This window comes from Hylobates moloch, unplaced genomic scaffold, assembly GCF_009828535.3.
Source record: "Hylobates moloch isolate HMO894 unplaced genomic scaffold, HMol_V3 SCAFFOLD_10, whole genome shotgun sequence".
In the NCBI taxonomy this organism is placed as follows: domain Eukaryota; kingdom Metazoa; phylum Chordata; class Mammalia; order Primates; family Hylobatidae; genus Hylobates; species Hylobates moloch.
Genome location: NW_026652285.1, coordinates 103,383,482 through 103,398,517, shown reverse-complemented (window position 1 = coordinate 103,398,517; position 15,036 = coordinate 103,383,482). Strand labels below are relative to the sequence as shown.

At 44.6% G+C, this 15,036-nt stretch overlaps 1 protein-coding gene across 6 annotated transcripts in view; it reads right to left on the bottom strand.

The window, feature by feature from the left end:
* NUP214 (nucleoporin 214) overlaps nt 1–15,036 on the bottom strand; it is a 109,492-nt gene that overhangs the window by 23,408 nt on the left and 71,048 nt on the right. For all 6 annotated transcript variants that reach the window (XM_032165441.2, XM_032165443.2, XM_032165440.2 and 3 more), the window contains 2 exons: nt 11,423–13,216; nt 8,854–8,924 (listed from right to left, as the gene is read on the bottom strand). In XM_032165441.2, the coding sequence (XP_032021332.2) occupies nt 8,854–8,924; nt 11,423–13,216 (1,865 nt within the window). The remainder of the gene's footprint in view (nt 1–8,853; nt 8,925–11,422; nt 13,217–15,036) is intronic.

Genomic DNA, 15,036 nt, shown 5'->3' with positions numbered 1-15,036 from the left:
TCCTGGGTTCAAGTAGTTCTCCTGCCTCAACCTCCCGAGTAGCTGGGACTACAGAGGCGTGCCACCACGCCAGCTACTTTTGGCATTTTTAGTAGAGATGGGGTTTCACTGTGTTGGCCAGGCTGGTCTTGAACTCCTGACCTCATGATCCGCCTGCCTTGGCCTCCCAAAGTGCTGGCATTACAGGCGTGAGCCACTGTGCCCGGCCTTTCTATTTGTTTTTTTAAGCTTCCATTTCTCTGCTGAGATTCCTTATTCAACCACTGTTTCAATTATTTTCCTATAAGCCCTTGAACAAGACAGTTAAAGTCTGTCTCCAGTTCCAATATCTGAATCATCTATAGGTTGATTTTTGCTGATTTTAAAAATTTAATTGTGGGTGTCACTCTTTTTTGGTTGCTCTGTATGTTTGTATTATGGAAGAACAGTGGTGACTGAAGAACATTAATGCTTTTCCTGGAGAGTGAGAGCTCCCTTTCGTCTGATTAAAGTGAGGAAATAATTATTCAGATTTCACTAAGGGATGATCTGGAACAGAGTCACAGATTTAAGAAGACTGAGCTCACCTCTGGTTAGCCCAACACTGTCTCCGCTTAGGTTTTAGGTTATTGGTCTATAAGTATCTGAGGTGGGAGACAGGAGGAAGTATCACCTTTCAAACAAGAGTTCCAGAAAACAGGAGAATGTAAGACCCTGTGAGTTCTTTCTACTTTTTAGTGCTGCCTTTAGTTCCTTTTTCTTTGCAAAGTTGGGGAGGATTGGCGGGGGGAGAGCTGGAGGATACGTATGCTGAATAAATTATTGTTGCACTTACAAGTCTTTCAGATCCCAATCTGAGTTTTTAATTTTTAAATCTGACTGAGGCCAGGTGTGGTGGCTCATGCCTGTAATCCCAGCACTTTGGGAAGCTGAGGCAGGCGGATCACCTGAGGTCAGGGGTTCGAGACCAACCTGGCCAACATGGTGAAACTCCAGCTCTACTAAAAATACAAAAATTAGCCAGGTGTGACAGTGAACACCTGTAATCGCAGCTACTACTTGAGAGGCTGAGGTGGGAGAATTGATTGAACCTGGGAGGCGGAGGTTGCAGTGAGCTGAGCCTGCACCACTGCACTCCAGCCTGGGCAACAGAGCAAGACTCCGTCTGTAATAAATAAATCTGACTGACTGAGACAGAGTTCTCACTTTGTCATCCAGGCCAGAGTGCAGTGATGTGAACACAGCTCACTGCAACAGCCTTGACCTCCTGGGCTCCCACCTCAGCCTCCTTAGTAGTTGGGACTACAGGCATGCACTGCCATGCCCAGCTAACTTGTGGGTCTTTTTTTTGTAGAGATGCAGTTTTGCCATGTTGCCCAGGCTAGTCTCAAACTCCTGAGCTCAAGCAATCTGCCCATCCCGGCCTCCCAAAGTGCTGGGATCACAGGTGTGTGTGCCACTGTGCCCAGCCTTAGCATATGGTTTTCAAAGTTTATCTATATGTAGCATGAATGAGAACTTCATTCCTTTTTATTATTTATTTTTTTGAGATGGAGTCTCACTCTGTCACCCAGGCTGGAGTGCAGTGGCGTGATCTCAGCTCACTGCAACCTCTGCCTCCTGGGTTCAAGCGATTCTCCTGCCTCAGCCTCCCAAGTAGCTGGGACTACCGGCGCGCGTCACCATGCCCAGCTAATTTTTGTTTTTAGTAGAGACGGGGTGTCACCATGTTGGCCAGGATGGTCTCCATCTCTTGACTCATGATCTGCCTTCCTCGTCCTCCCAAAGTGCTGGGATTACAGGCGTGAGCCACCGTGCCCAGCCGAGAACTTCATTCCTTTTGTTTTTGTTTTGTTTTGTTCTGAGACGGAGTCTCACTCTGTCACCCAGGCTGGAGTGCAGTGGCACCATCTCGGCTCACTGCAAGCTCTGCCTCCTGGATACACGCCATTCTCCTGCCTCAGCCTCCTGAGTAGCTGGGACTAAAGGCGCCCACCACCACGCCTGGCTAATTTTTTGTATTTTTAATAGAGACAGGGTTTCACTGTGTTAGCGAGGATGGTCTTGATCTCCTGACCTCGTGATCCGCCCGCCTCAGCCTCCCAAAGTGCTGGGATTACAGGCGTGAGCCACTGCACCTGGCCAAGAACTTCACTCCTTTTTATGGCTGAAAAATATCCCATGGAATGTATATACCATATTTTGTTTATCCATTCATCTGCTGTTTGACACTTGAGTTGTTTCCACCTTTTGGCTACTGTGAATAATGCTGCAATGAACATTGATGTACAAGTATTTGTTCAAATCCCTTTTTTTCAATTCCTTTGGGTATTCTACCCTAGAGCAGAACTGCTGGGTCATATGGTAGAAGTACTATATTTAGCTTTTTGAGAAACCGCCAAACTATAGTAGCTGCACAATTTTGCATTCCCACAACAATGTATGAGGGTTCTAATATCTCTGTATCATTGTTAACACTGGTTATTTTTATTTTTTACTTTTTAAATGATAGCCATCCTAGTGGGTGTGAAGTGGTATCTTATCTAATTGTGGTTTTGATTTTCATTTCCCTCATTAGTTTAATGCTACTTGATCACCTTTTCATGTAATTACTGGTCATTTATTTTGCTTGCCCCCATCACTGCCAACAGCTCCTTCTCCAGCCAGTACATTTTCTGTCTTTGGCAAGGCCTCTCTACTACCTGCTCAAACCCAGACCTGGTATGTGCCCCTAGCAGCTGCTGTGCCACAGGACTCAACACTTATGATGGGCTCCACTCTCTGAAAATCAGTTCAACAAGGCTTTCTGCCACTCTTCAATGGTCCCATTATGACAGATATTTTCCAAAGATGATCGCAGCAATACTTCTAGTCACATATGCTCTTCTAGAGCAAGAGGTGGCCTCTATATCTCCTCTTGAACCTGGCTGGGACTCTGTTAGTGCCTTGATGAAGAGGATGCAGCCTAAGTGATGTTCTGTGACTTCTGAGGATAGGTCTTAAAAGGTTATACAGCTTCAGCATGGCTCTTCCTCTTTCTTGGGATGTTCCTCCTTGGAACCTAGCCACCATGTTGTGAGGAAGCCCAGGCTACATAGGCCAAATGTAGATGTTCAGCTAACAGCTCCAGCTAAGGTCTGAGCCAACAGCCAAGCCAACCACTGACATCAGAGTGAGCCTTCAGATGACTCCCGCCTCCAGTCTTCCCTTCTTCCAGCTGAGACCACAGATACTGTGAAGACAAGCCATCCCTACTAAGTCCATCTGAAGTTATGACCTACAGAATCCAAGACTATAATAAATAAGTAGCTGTTGCAGGCTACTAGGTTTTGAGGCAATTTGTTATACAGCAGTAACTAATTCCAATACTGCCATAGTAAGTGTGATTTCTACATTATCTGGATTTTTCTTAGTTATTATGGCAGTGAAGGTTTTCTATATCCTTTTACATCCCAGCCAGAATCTGCCTAGCATCTTTAGAGTTTTCTGAGGATACTTCTGCTACCTGAAAGTTCATTCATTTCCACAATGCCTATCATGTGCCAGACACAGTCCTAAGCATTGGAGATACAGCAATAAATAAAAACAATAAGGCCCCTGCCATCATAGAAAAAACCTTGATTTCAATTTTTGGCCCTTCCAATTGCATACATAATTTCTGTGGTGGAAGAATACGGAGTGGAAGGGGAAGTAACAATATGGAGTTTATCACAGTGATGTTTTCTATTTCTTTGGCTCAAGATTGTGCTTGTTAGTTATACATGGAGCTGAAATCTGCTCATTTTCATAGCTGGATAATATTCTACTATGGGACCAGGTATGGTGTCTCATGCTGTAATCTCATCAGCACTTTGGGAGGTCCACGTGGGAGGATCACTTGGGCCAGGAGTTACAGACCAGCCTAGGCAACATAGTGAGACCCCATCTCTACAAAAAATCAAAAAAACTAGTTGCACGTGGTGGTGCACCTGTGGACCTAGCTATTCTGGAGAACTGAGATAATAAATAAGTAGCTCCTGCTTGAGCCCAGGAGATCAAGGCTGCAGTTACCTGTGACTGTGCCACTGCACTCCACCCTGGGTGACAGAGCGAGATCCTGTCTCAAAAAAAAAAAGAAAAGAGGGCTGGGCACGGTGGCTCATGTCTGTAATCTCAGCACTTTGGGAGGCCGAGGCAGGCAGATTGCTTAAGCCCAGGAGTTCAAGACCAGCCTGGGCAACATGTGAAACCCCGTCTCTACAAAAAAATACAAAAAATTGGCCAGGCACAGTGTGTGCACCTGTAGTCTCAGCTACTTGGGTAGCTAAGGCAGGAGAATCACTTGAGCCTGGGAGGCAAAGGTTGCAGTGAGTGGAGATCGCATCATTGCACTCCAGCCTTGATGACAGGAGTAAAACCCTGTCTCAAAAAAAAAAAAAAAGAAAAAGAAAAAAAATTCTGTTGTGGAATAATGTAAATTCACCTACCCATATGAATGTTGACAAACATTTGGGCTGCTTCTAGTTGTAAGCTATTATAACAATGTTGCTATGAATACACTTGCATCCTGATACATATGTGCACGAATTTCTTTAAAGAACAAATTTAGGCTGGGCATGGTGGCTCACGCCTGTAATCCCAGCACTTAGGTGGGCGGATCACCTGAGGTCAGGAGTTCAAGGCCAGCCTGGCCAACATGGCGAAACCCTGTCTCTACTAAAAATACAAAAATTAGCTGGGCGTGGTGGTGGGCGCCTATAATCCCAGCTACTCGGGAGGCTGAGGCAAAAGAATTGCTTGAATCCGGCAGGCAGAGGTTCCAGTGAGCCAAGACCACGCCGCCGCACTCCAGCCTGGGCAACAGAGTAAGGCTCCGTCTCAAAAACAAAAACACAACAACAACAAAAAACAAACCTAGGCCAGTAATAGGAGCAGTACATTTTATTTCTCTGTAGTATTTGGCTGTATAAATATACCACAATTTATTTATGCATTCTTTAGCTCATAAGCATTTGGGCTGTTTCCTGTGTTTAGCTATTAAGAATATTCTGCTGTGAACATTCTTATCAATATCTTTTGGTGAACAAAGGCACTCATTTCTGTTGGTTACATATTCAGGGTAGATTTGCTGGGCCAAGAGGGATTTTGTATATTAGTTTTGATACTGCCAAATGGTTTTCCAAAGTGGTTAATATGAATTTACATTCTAACTAGCAATATATGAGTTCCCAGTTGCTCTTCTTCCTCACCAATACTTGGTACTGTCAGCCTTTTAATTTAATTTGGGTACAGCTGTCTTTCTTTTTGAACTATAGGAAATCTTTACATATTCTGAATACAATTACACTGTTGGTTACATAGGCTACAATTTTCCTATTTAATGTCTTGTTTTACCCTAAAATTAAGAGGGCCATAATTTTAGTGAGGTCAAATTTTCCTTCTTTCCAAATGGTATCTCTTAGAATTTCTTTTGTTTTTTGAGATGGAGTCTCGCTCTGTCGCGCAGACTGGAGTCAGGTCTGCTAGACATAAATTATTTCAGTATTTGCTTATCTGAAAAAAAGTCTTGATTTCCCTTCATTCTTTAGATATTTTTTGCAAATGCTAGGTGGCCAGTTGTGGCTTTCATGGTTATTGCTGAAAAGTCTGCTGTCAGTCTGCCTATGGCTCCCTAGAAGATAATCTGTCTTTTTTCTCTAGTTACTTTTAATATTTCATCTTTGGTGTTCTTCTGTATCACCAGGACGGGTCTTAGAATCAGTTTCCTTTTATGCATTCTCGTTTGGCACTTGTTGGGCTTCTGAATCTGTGGATTACTATTATCGATTAGTTTCAGAAGTTTCTGTGTTTCTCTCTTCTCCTTCTGGGACTCTGATAAAATGTATGTTGGATTTTCTCCCACAGGATTTTTTCTCTTGTATCTTTCATTTTGCTCTCTGTGATGCATTCCAGATAACTCACCTTAACCTACCTTTTAGTTAGGTCAGCAAACTACAGCTCAGGGGCCAAATCCAGCTCGCTGCCTGTTTTTGTAAACAAAGCTTTACTGAACACAATCATGCGCATTCGTTTACATATTGTCTCCGGCTGCTTCTGCGCTACAATGGCAGTGTTGAGTGCTTCTGACAGAGGCTATCGATAGCCCTCAAAGCTGGAACCGCTGACTATCACATTCTGTTCTAGCGCGACACTGCTCCTTTCAGCAGGTCTAATCTGCTCCAAATACAGCCACTGAGTTTACACCTGAGTTTAATCATTACATTTTCCTAGAAATTCTATTTGGTTCTTCTTCAAATTTGCTATGACACTTCTTAAGATTTTATATTCCTTACTGGTATTTTCAAGTTTGTCTTTGATTTCTTCTAAACTCTGTAAGCCCCAGCTGATTTACAGTTTAGGTAGTCTGTGCAAAGGTGATTTCTGACGCTTATTCTGGCTCTTGCTCATAGTCCCTGGTTTCCTTGTGTGTCTCATTTAGGGAGAGAAATTACTTGTAAGAGTAATTCGAAGGCTAGGTGAAGTTCCTTTCCTTCAGGGTGGGCCTGCGCTGCCTCTGCCAGACACCTGGAGGCAGCATCACCCTGGAACCATATCAGTCTAGTCAGGGGCTGAGACCTGTCAACATGGAGTCCCAGCTGAAGGGTCTCTTTTAGACTCCCCACTTTGTGCATATCTTAGTTGGTGATTTTTGTCCCTTTACCTTTGGGGTTATTAAATAGAAAATTCACATTTTCTCAGATTAGTAAATGCTGTCAGGGCACAACTGGCTTCTGGGCTCCACTTCTCTGGGTCCCCATTTTCCTTTTGGCTTGGTAAAATACCTTGTTAGTTTATTGGTGCTTTTAAAAACAGGGTTTTTATGTTTTATCTAGCATTTTTTAGTAGTTTTCAGTAGGGAACTTGGTTCCCTTGAATGACTTAGTCCTTTACTACCAGAAACTGGAAATCAGAAGTTTCATTTCTCTCTTAAGAAAGATCACTGACTAGGACAGAGCCTATCTTCAAAGGAAAACAGAGATGATAAAGAAAATTTCTTCCTGAAGATGTGTAAGAAACATATATTATGCCTACCACTTTATTAACTGCTGGACTAATACAAATTCTACCTTCAGAAAGTCACAATCCTTTCTGATAAATTAGGGTATCTTTCTTCATAAGGGTTCCTTAGGAGGTTACTATGATCTAAATGATCTAAATGCAGCTGGTGTCTGATGTAACAGTCAATTTAACCTCTCTGGGCCTTCAGTGTCCTCATCTCTTAAATGGCGATAATAATTGCACCTATCTTATGGAAGTGCTGTGATGCTTACATGAGTTAATTTGTATAAAAGACTTAAAACTGGCTGGGCGCGGTGGCTCACGCCTGTAATCCCAGCACTTTGGGAGGCCGAGGCGGGCGGATCACGAGGTCAGGAGATTGAGACCATCTTGGCTAACACAGTGAAACCCGTCTCTACTAAAAATACAAAAAATTAGCTGGGCGCGGTGGTGGGCACCTGTAGTCCCCGCTACTCAGGAGGTTGAGACAGGAGAATGGCGTGAACCCGGGAGGCGGAGCTTGCAGTAAGCTGAGATAGCACCACTGCAGTCCGGCCTGGGCAAAAGAGCGAGACTCCATCTCAAAAAATAAATAAATAAATAAATAAATAAATAAATAAATAAATAAATAAATAACTGACTGACTTAAAATTATGCCTGGCACATAGATAACTGCCAGCTACATAAAATCAAACAGCTCAGTTCACCAAAAGGAGTCTCCGGGCTACATATAGCTTAGCAGAGGGGACATATATGTTGCCAAATCTTCTTCTTCTTTTTTTTTTTTAAACAACCACTTAAAAATATAAAAACTGGCCAGGCACAGTGGCTCACGCCTGTAATCCCAGAACTTTGAGAGGCCAAGGCAGGCAGATCACCCTGAACTCAGGAGTTAAGAGACCAGACCAGCCTGGGCAACATGGCAAAACCCTGTCTCAACCAAAAATACAAAAAAAATAGCTGGGTGTGGTGGCACAAGCCTATAGTCCCAGCTACTTGGGAAACTGAGGTGGGAGGATGACTTGAGCCTGGGAGGCAGAGGTTGCAGTGAGCCAAGATTGCGCCACTGTCCTCCAGCCTGGGCAACAGAGTTAGAGCCTTCCTCCAAAAACAAAAACAAACAAACAAAATATATCTATATGTGTGTGTGTGTGTGTACATACATATATGTATACATATAGACACACACACACACACAAACACCATTCTTAGATTAAGAAGTTAAACAACAACAAACCCCAAAAAAGCCAAACAGTGTATTTAGCCCACAGACTGAAGTTTGTCAACCCTTGGCCTAACAGGCAGGGGACTGATAGAAATCATGCAATGGGGCCAGGCGTGGCAGCTCACGCCTGTAATCCCCTTGCAGAAGGATCGCTTGAGGCCAGGAGTTTGAGACCAGCCTAGACAACATAGCGAGACTGTGTCTCTACAAAAATAAAAAATTAGCTGGGTGTTATGGCACATGCCTACAATCCTAGCTACTGGGGAGGCTGAGGCAGGAGGATTGCTTGAACCCAAGAGTTTATGGCTAGAGTGAGCTGTGATTGTGCCACTGTACTACAGTCTGGGCAACAGAGCAAGATCCTGTATCTAAAGAAAAAAGGAATCAGGCAATGTGTTTTCAAAATACTTTCCCAGAAGACTGTGGAAGGAGGATCAAAATTCTAGTGATCCTCTTTAATCAGAGGCTGAGACTTCTGCATCTCCAAGGCAGCTGAAGGGAGTACAGCTTAAGAACCACACATGGCTATTTGCTGGATTTAGATGTACAACATGAACTGATTACATTACAGTGAAGATGAAGTGAATGGGTTTGATACATGTTGACATGAATGAAGACAAATGCATATTTACCTGGCCAAAGACTGTTCCACCAGTACTGGCTGCTTGACCAAACACAGAACCAGTATTACTAGACCCAAAACCTGTAAAAGAAAACAAAAATTCAATTTGGATTGGATGAGTCTTTCACAACATTAAAGTTTTTTTTTTTTTTTTTTGAGGCAGAGTCTTACTCTGTCACCAGGCTGGAGTGCAATGGTGGGATCTTGGCTCACTGCAACCTCTGCCTCCTGGGTTCAAGCGATTCTCCTGCCTCAGCCTCCTGAGTAGCTGGGACTACAGGTGTGCACCACCACGCCCAGCTAATTTTTTTTTTTTTTTTTTTTTTTGAGACGGAGTCTTGCTCTGTCGCCCAGGCTGGAGTGCAGTGGCGCGATCTCGGCTCACTGCAAGCTCTGCCTCCCGACGCCCAGCTAAGTTTTGTATTTTCAGTACAGACGGGGTTTCTCCATGTTGGCCAGGATGGTCTTGATCTCTTGACCTCATGATCCACCCACCTTGGCCTCCCAAAGTGCTGGGATTACAGGTGTGGGCCACCGCACCCGGCCTAAGTTTGTTTCTTTTTAAATGACATTCAGGTGTGCTAAGATAGCCCATAATAAATCAACTTATGAATAAAATATTTCCCCATCTAGTATGGAGAAGAGTCTGAGAAAATACTTTAAAGACCATTTTTCATTGCTAACATTTTAAAATAGTGTAAGTTCTAAAGCCCTGAGGAAAGAATCCTCTCCTACCAAACCCCATGTGGATGGGGGCTGAGAATAGCTTATCCTCAGACTTCCAGTGACCAGAAATTCTTTCTAATGACTTAATATTATGAATATTTCTACTCCTCGGTTTCTTCTGAATCTCAAATACCACATTCTTTTCAGGGTAGTTTATCTTTCTTCCAGATGGCATAACATGGTTGAAGTGCTGAGCTGAACAGGGCCTGGGAAGATGAGGCAGAACTATACAACAAAAGAGCTCCAGACAAGGAGTGAGAAGGCAGGAGTTCCACTCTTTTTTTTTTTTTTAATGGAGACAGAGTCTTGCTCTATTGCCCAGGCTGGAGTGCAGTGGCATGATCTCGGCTCACTGCAACCTCCGCCTCCCAGGTTCAAGCGATTCTCCTGCCTCAGCCTCCCAAGTAGCTGGGATTACAGGCACCCGCCACCGTGCCCGGCAATGTTTGTGTTTTTAGTAGAGACAGGGTTTCTCCATGTTGGCCAGGCTGGTCTCAAACTCCTGACCTCAGGTGATCCACCCGCCTCAGCCTCCCCAAGTGCTGGGATTACAGGTGTCAGCCGCCTGCCCAGCCACTATTCTCATTTCTGTCACTGACTGGGTAGGTGAGCTTGGACAAGACTCAATTCCTCAACTAGGGCTGAAGTAGACAGCTCAGATACCTTTTCGCACAGATACTAAATGAAAGAAGATTCCTTCCTGGGTTCTGAATTTGTTGAAATAGTATGACTGTGCATAAGGTCGTCTCAGGTTCTGACCGCAGAACAAATGGTGCGGTAGTGATACGGACTGTTACACGTTCTCCTCTCTTTTAAGACTCATAGGGCCTTCTCCTTGACCATTCTCTGGACCAAGTCAGCACATCTCCCATCATTCAGCGGCCCTCTGGCCTCTTCACAGGGCATCCGGTAGTTCTCAAAACCATGTCTGTCTTTTCAACACCGTGTCCTTATAGCTGAATTTAGGAGGAGTGTAACAAACATTTGTTGAAGAAAGGAAAATGTTTCCTTTCTAATAAATTATGAACCATTTTCAAGTTATCATCGAATAATGAATTAGCAGTTACTAGTAATCTTGCCCACCATGAAATCATTGATTCTTGCTTTTCTCCTACAGTCTATTGCTGAAGAATTACCTTTCATAAGATAACTATCAGAAAGCAAATCTCAGGACAGATTTTCAAACTGCCTTGCTTATTGATAACTTTTAGAAGTAAAAGTAGCTGCTAAAATGCAAAATGCAATAGTGAAGAATTAGGTTTCACTGTCAAAAACAGTAAACTATAGTTTTTACAAAACGTCACAACACTGAAAATAGAAAAGAACCCAAATCAAATGTCAGTGACTGCCATTACAGTAAGAAAGATGGTGTCAGAGGAGACAGAAAACACTGGCAGGGCGGTGGACTATGATGACACTTGGACTCTCCTGCTGGTTCCACTGGCACTATCCTGACATTAGAGCAGTCTCCTTGAGGCTTGACAGCTTTGGGTATAATGATCTCTACAGTGCCTTCCAAATTTGAAATTTCCTATTTATCGGTCATTAAATTACTTGCCAGGACCTCAACTAAAGATGCTTGATTTTTCCCCTTGAAACTGGCACTCTGGTGGCTTGCAGAGTGGACAATTTGCTAAGAAGCAAAACTGGAGCTGCATTAAGCTGTAACAGATCCAGCCAATTAGGCCAAACAAGTTCCTGAGACCACATGTGCTCCAAGCTGTCTTCTTTAACCTACAGATTATTTTTGGGTTTTGAGTTTCCCCTTTAATTACAAAAGTAATAGGGGTCTGTGGCTAATGTTTCAAATAGCAGAGAGGGAAACAAAGTAAAAAGCTTCCACAAATTCTTACCTGAAGCTTGACAAAAGCTGAACCCAGAGGATGCCGCTGTTGTGGTGGCAGCTGAGGTACCACCAAATACAGAGCCTCCCTGTCCAAAGCCAGGACTCTGCCCAAAAGCAGGAGCGTTGCTTTGGCCAAACAGCCCCCCTCCTGTGTTGGCAGAAGACTGTCCAAATGAGAAGGAACTGGAGCTACTGGTACTTGAGGCGGCACCAAAGACACTTCCACTGGTGGATGTGGGAGTGGAGGAAGCAGGCTGACCGAAGGCAGGCACGGAACTGAACCCAGGTTGATTGAAGGAAAAGCCACTTGCGGCACTGCTCGCCGACTGCCCAAAGACTGAGGCCTGCCCGAAGGTTGTCTGTCCAAAGACCCCTGGGGTTGTGGTGCCAAAAGGTGGGCTGCTAAACCCTGAGCTGCTGACCTGTGGTGTGGCTGCTGCTGTGCTGGCTGTGCTACCAGTCTGCTGCCCAAACAGGCTTGGTGCAGTGCTGGCTGCCACTTGCCCAAACACGGGCGTGGCAGAGGGGGCAGTGGCTGTGTTGTTGGTGAGCTGGTTGAAAGCTGAGCTAGAACTGGCAGCAGGGGGCTGAGCAAAGACTGATGAGCCAGAAGTGACGGTACCAAATGCTGCTACCTCTGCAGATGGGCCGGGAGCAACAATGGACGTGGTGCTGGAGGCTATGGGGGCACTTGATGTTTCGACGGCCACAGGGCCTGCACTTGAGATAGCAACCGCTGTGACAGCAGTCTGCCCAAGCACAGAAAAGGAGGAAGCAGGTGGTACTGCCTCCGTCCTGGCATCAGAGACCCTGGTGGTGGCTGGGGTAGCCTCTGCAGAAAGTGCTACAAGACTAGTACTAGATGCTGCGGTGCCAGAATTGCTGACTGCAGGCTGGGCAAGAACAGGTTCTTTTTTAACAGAGTCAGAAGTTTGCGGAGGAGCCTGGGGAAGCTGGGCTGACTGTTGCTCCTCTAGAAGTGAGGCTGCTGATGCTGAGACCTCACTGTCACCTGGCTTCTCAGGCAAAGCTGATGAAGTGGCCTCTTCTGTGCTTCTGCCGGAGGACACAGGCAGGGAGGGAGTAGCTGCTGAACTAAGGAGGCTACCGAATGACAATGTGGGGAATGATGTTGGAAGGGGAGTGGCAGCTGTAGTTGGCGGTGCGGCAGATGGGGGCACTGTGCTATTGTTCTGTTGGCTTCCAAATGAAAAACTAGTCTTGCCACCACTTAGAGATGTCCCACCAAAACTGATGACCCCAGAGGATCCTGCACTGGTGACTGGCAGACTGCCAAAAATGCCAGTTGAGGAAGTGCTGGTGGCTGCTGGTGGTGCTACTGAGGTGGTTGCAGAGGAGGTCACAGGGGGCTCCATGTGCTTCCCTAACACTGGGGGGGCAGTAAAGTTAAACCCTGAGGGCACGCCTGACGTCTTGGTTGGCTGGGTACTAGTTAGGCTTGTGGATGATGCCTTATTGGTTGGCTTTGTAGAATCATCTGCTTGGCCAACCCGCAGGCCTGAAAAACTTCCCAGAGTCTCTCCAGCCAAAGAACTTGGAAACAGAAGCTCTCCCAGCTTGGACGGTGGGGTTTCCAGCTTACTAGAGGTGGTGGAAAGAGCAGTTCCAGAAGGTGCCACAGGTCTGCTGCTGGATGCGGCAGGTTCTCCTGGGGTGGTGTTTGATGCGGATGTGATTCCTGAGGGAGGTGAGCTTTCAGGAACGGCCTCATAAGGTTTGCTTCCCCCACCAAATGAGAATGCGTCCGGCTGGCTTGACTCTTTAGTGGAGGGTGTTGCCCCTAGCAAGAAAAAGAAATTAGAAAATGGGTTGGATTTAGCAAAAGATGACCCATTACATTTCCATTGATTGTGTTTCTAAGCCAAAGTTTCTCTCCTCCCTCTACAGAGCCAGGGTGCCTTGTTCTCACAGCACCTTTCTCTAAGGAGGTGGAATGAGTGCTTCTCCACACAAACATCAACTCTGAGTTGTCTGAGGTGAAAAGGAAAAAGTATTTTTTTATGACCATTAAATCACAACAAATACAAAATATCTAGAATATGTGAAATTAACATATTATCTCAAAGAGAAATAAAAAAGCCTCTTCCCTTAATTTAACCTAGCTGTGTGCTTTCCTTAATAACATCCTCAGCACAGCAATGGCCTGTGGACCTCCTGATAGACCAGGACTTGATTCAAAATGGAAGTTCTTCCTTCATTTTTATGAGCAAATAAAGTGTCAGTCCACAGAAAATCATTTTTATGTACAATTAATGGCTACTTATTAGTGCTCTACTAAGTCAGCTATTTGACAGAGGCAGTATGGTCTGGTGGTCAAGGATATGGGCTCTGGAGCTACGCACTCTGCCACTTGCTGGTTGTGTGAATCTGGAAAGGTTGCTTTACCTCTCTGAGCCTCAATTCCCCCATTTGGAAAATCTAGATCATTACAATACCTACCCTCACTGAGCTGTTACAAAGATCACATGAGATATGGGTAGCACCCATAAGGCCTAGTCAAACAACAGTGGTTAATAAATAAAAGAGTAATGAGGCCGGGTGTGGTGGCTCACATCTGTAATCCCAGCACTTTGGGAGGCCAAGGCGGGTGGATCACGAGGTCAGGAGTTCGAGACCAGCCTGATCAACATGGTGAAACCCTGTCTCTACTAAAAATACAAAAATTAGCCGGATGTGCTGGTGGGCGCCTGTAATCTCAGCTACTTGCAAGGCTGAGGCAGGAGAATCGCTGGAACCCAACAGGTGGAGGTTGCAGTGAACTGCAATTGCGCCATTACACTCCAGCCTGGATGACAAGAGTCAGACTCCATCTCAAAATAAATAAAATAAAAGACTTAATTATAAATGGATAACTGAAAGGCACTTAACAAATAGATCTGGTTTCTTTATAGGTCTTCAAATTCTTTTAAATGTTAAAAACATACTATTGATGGATTTTTTTTTTTGGGGGGGGATGGAGTTTCACTCTTGTTGCCAGACTGGAGTGCAATGGCACAATCTTGGCTCATTGCAACCTTGCCTCCCAGGTTCAAGCAATTCTCCTGCCTCAGCCTCCTGAGTAGCTGGGATTATAGGTATGTGCTACCACGGCTGGCTAATTTTGTATTTTTAGTAGAGACGGGGTTTCTCCATGTTGGTCAGGCTGGTCTTGAACTCCTGACCTCAGGTGATCTGCCTGCCTCGGCCTCCCAAAGTGCTGGGATTACAGGCGTGAGCCACCGCACCCAGTCTATTGATGGATTTTTAACAACATGCATGGGATGTGTGTGTTTGCTGGTATGTTATCAAGAAAAAAAATGAGTTTGGTCTTTCATTTCTACAGTCTATCTATTACTATGTCTATCTTGCCCTACAGAATCACCCTATAAATTGATGAAATTTTAAATTACAGATAAAAAATGGAGAAATTTTAATTCACATGTTAACATTTAAATGTTAAAGCACAGCCCTGATTTTCTAGAAGCAAATCCTTTCCTTGTCCTTAATTATAAAAATAGAAATCCTTCACATCAGTTTCTTAAAATAAGCATATTTTTAATGCACATTATCAACACTGAGCTTATTGCAGATACTGTAAGTAAGACTCAGGAACAAGTCAAA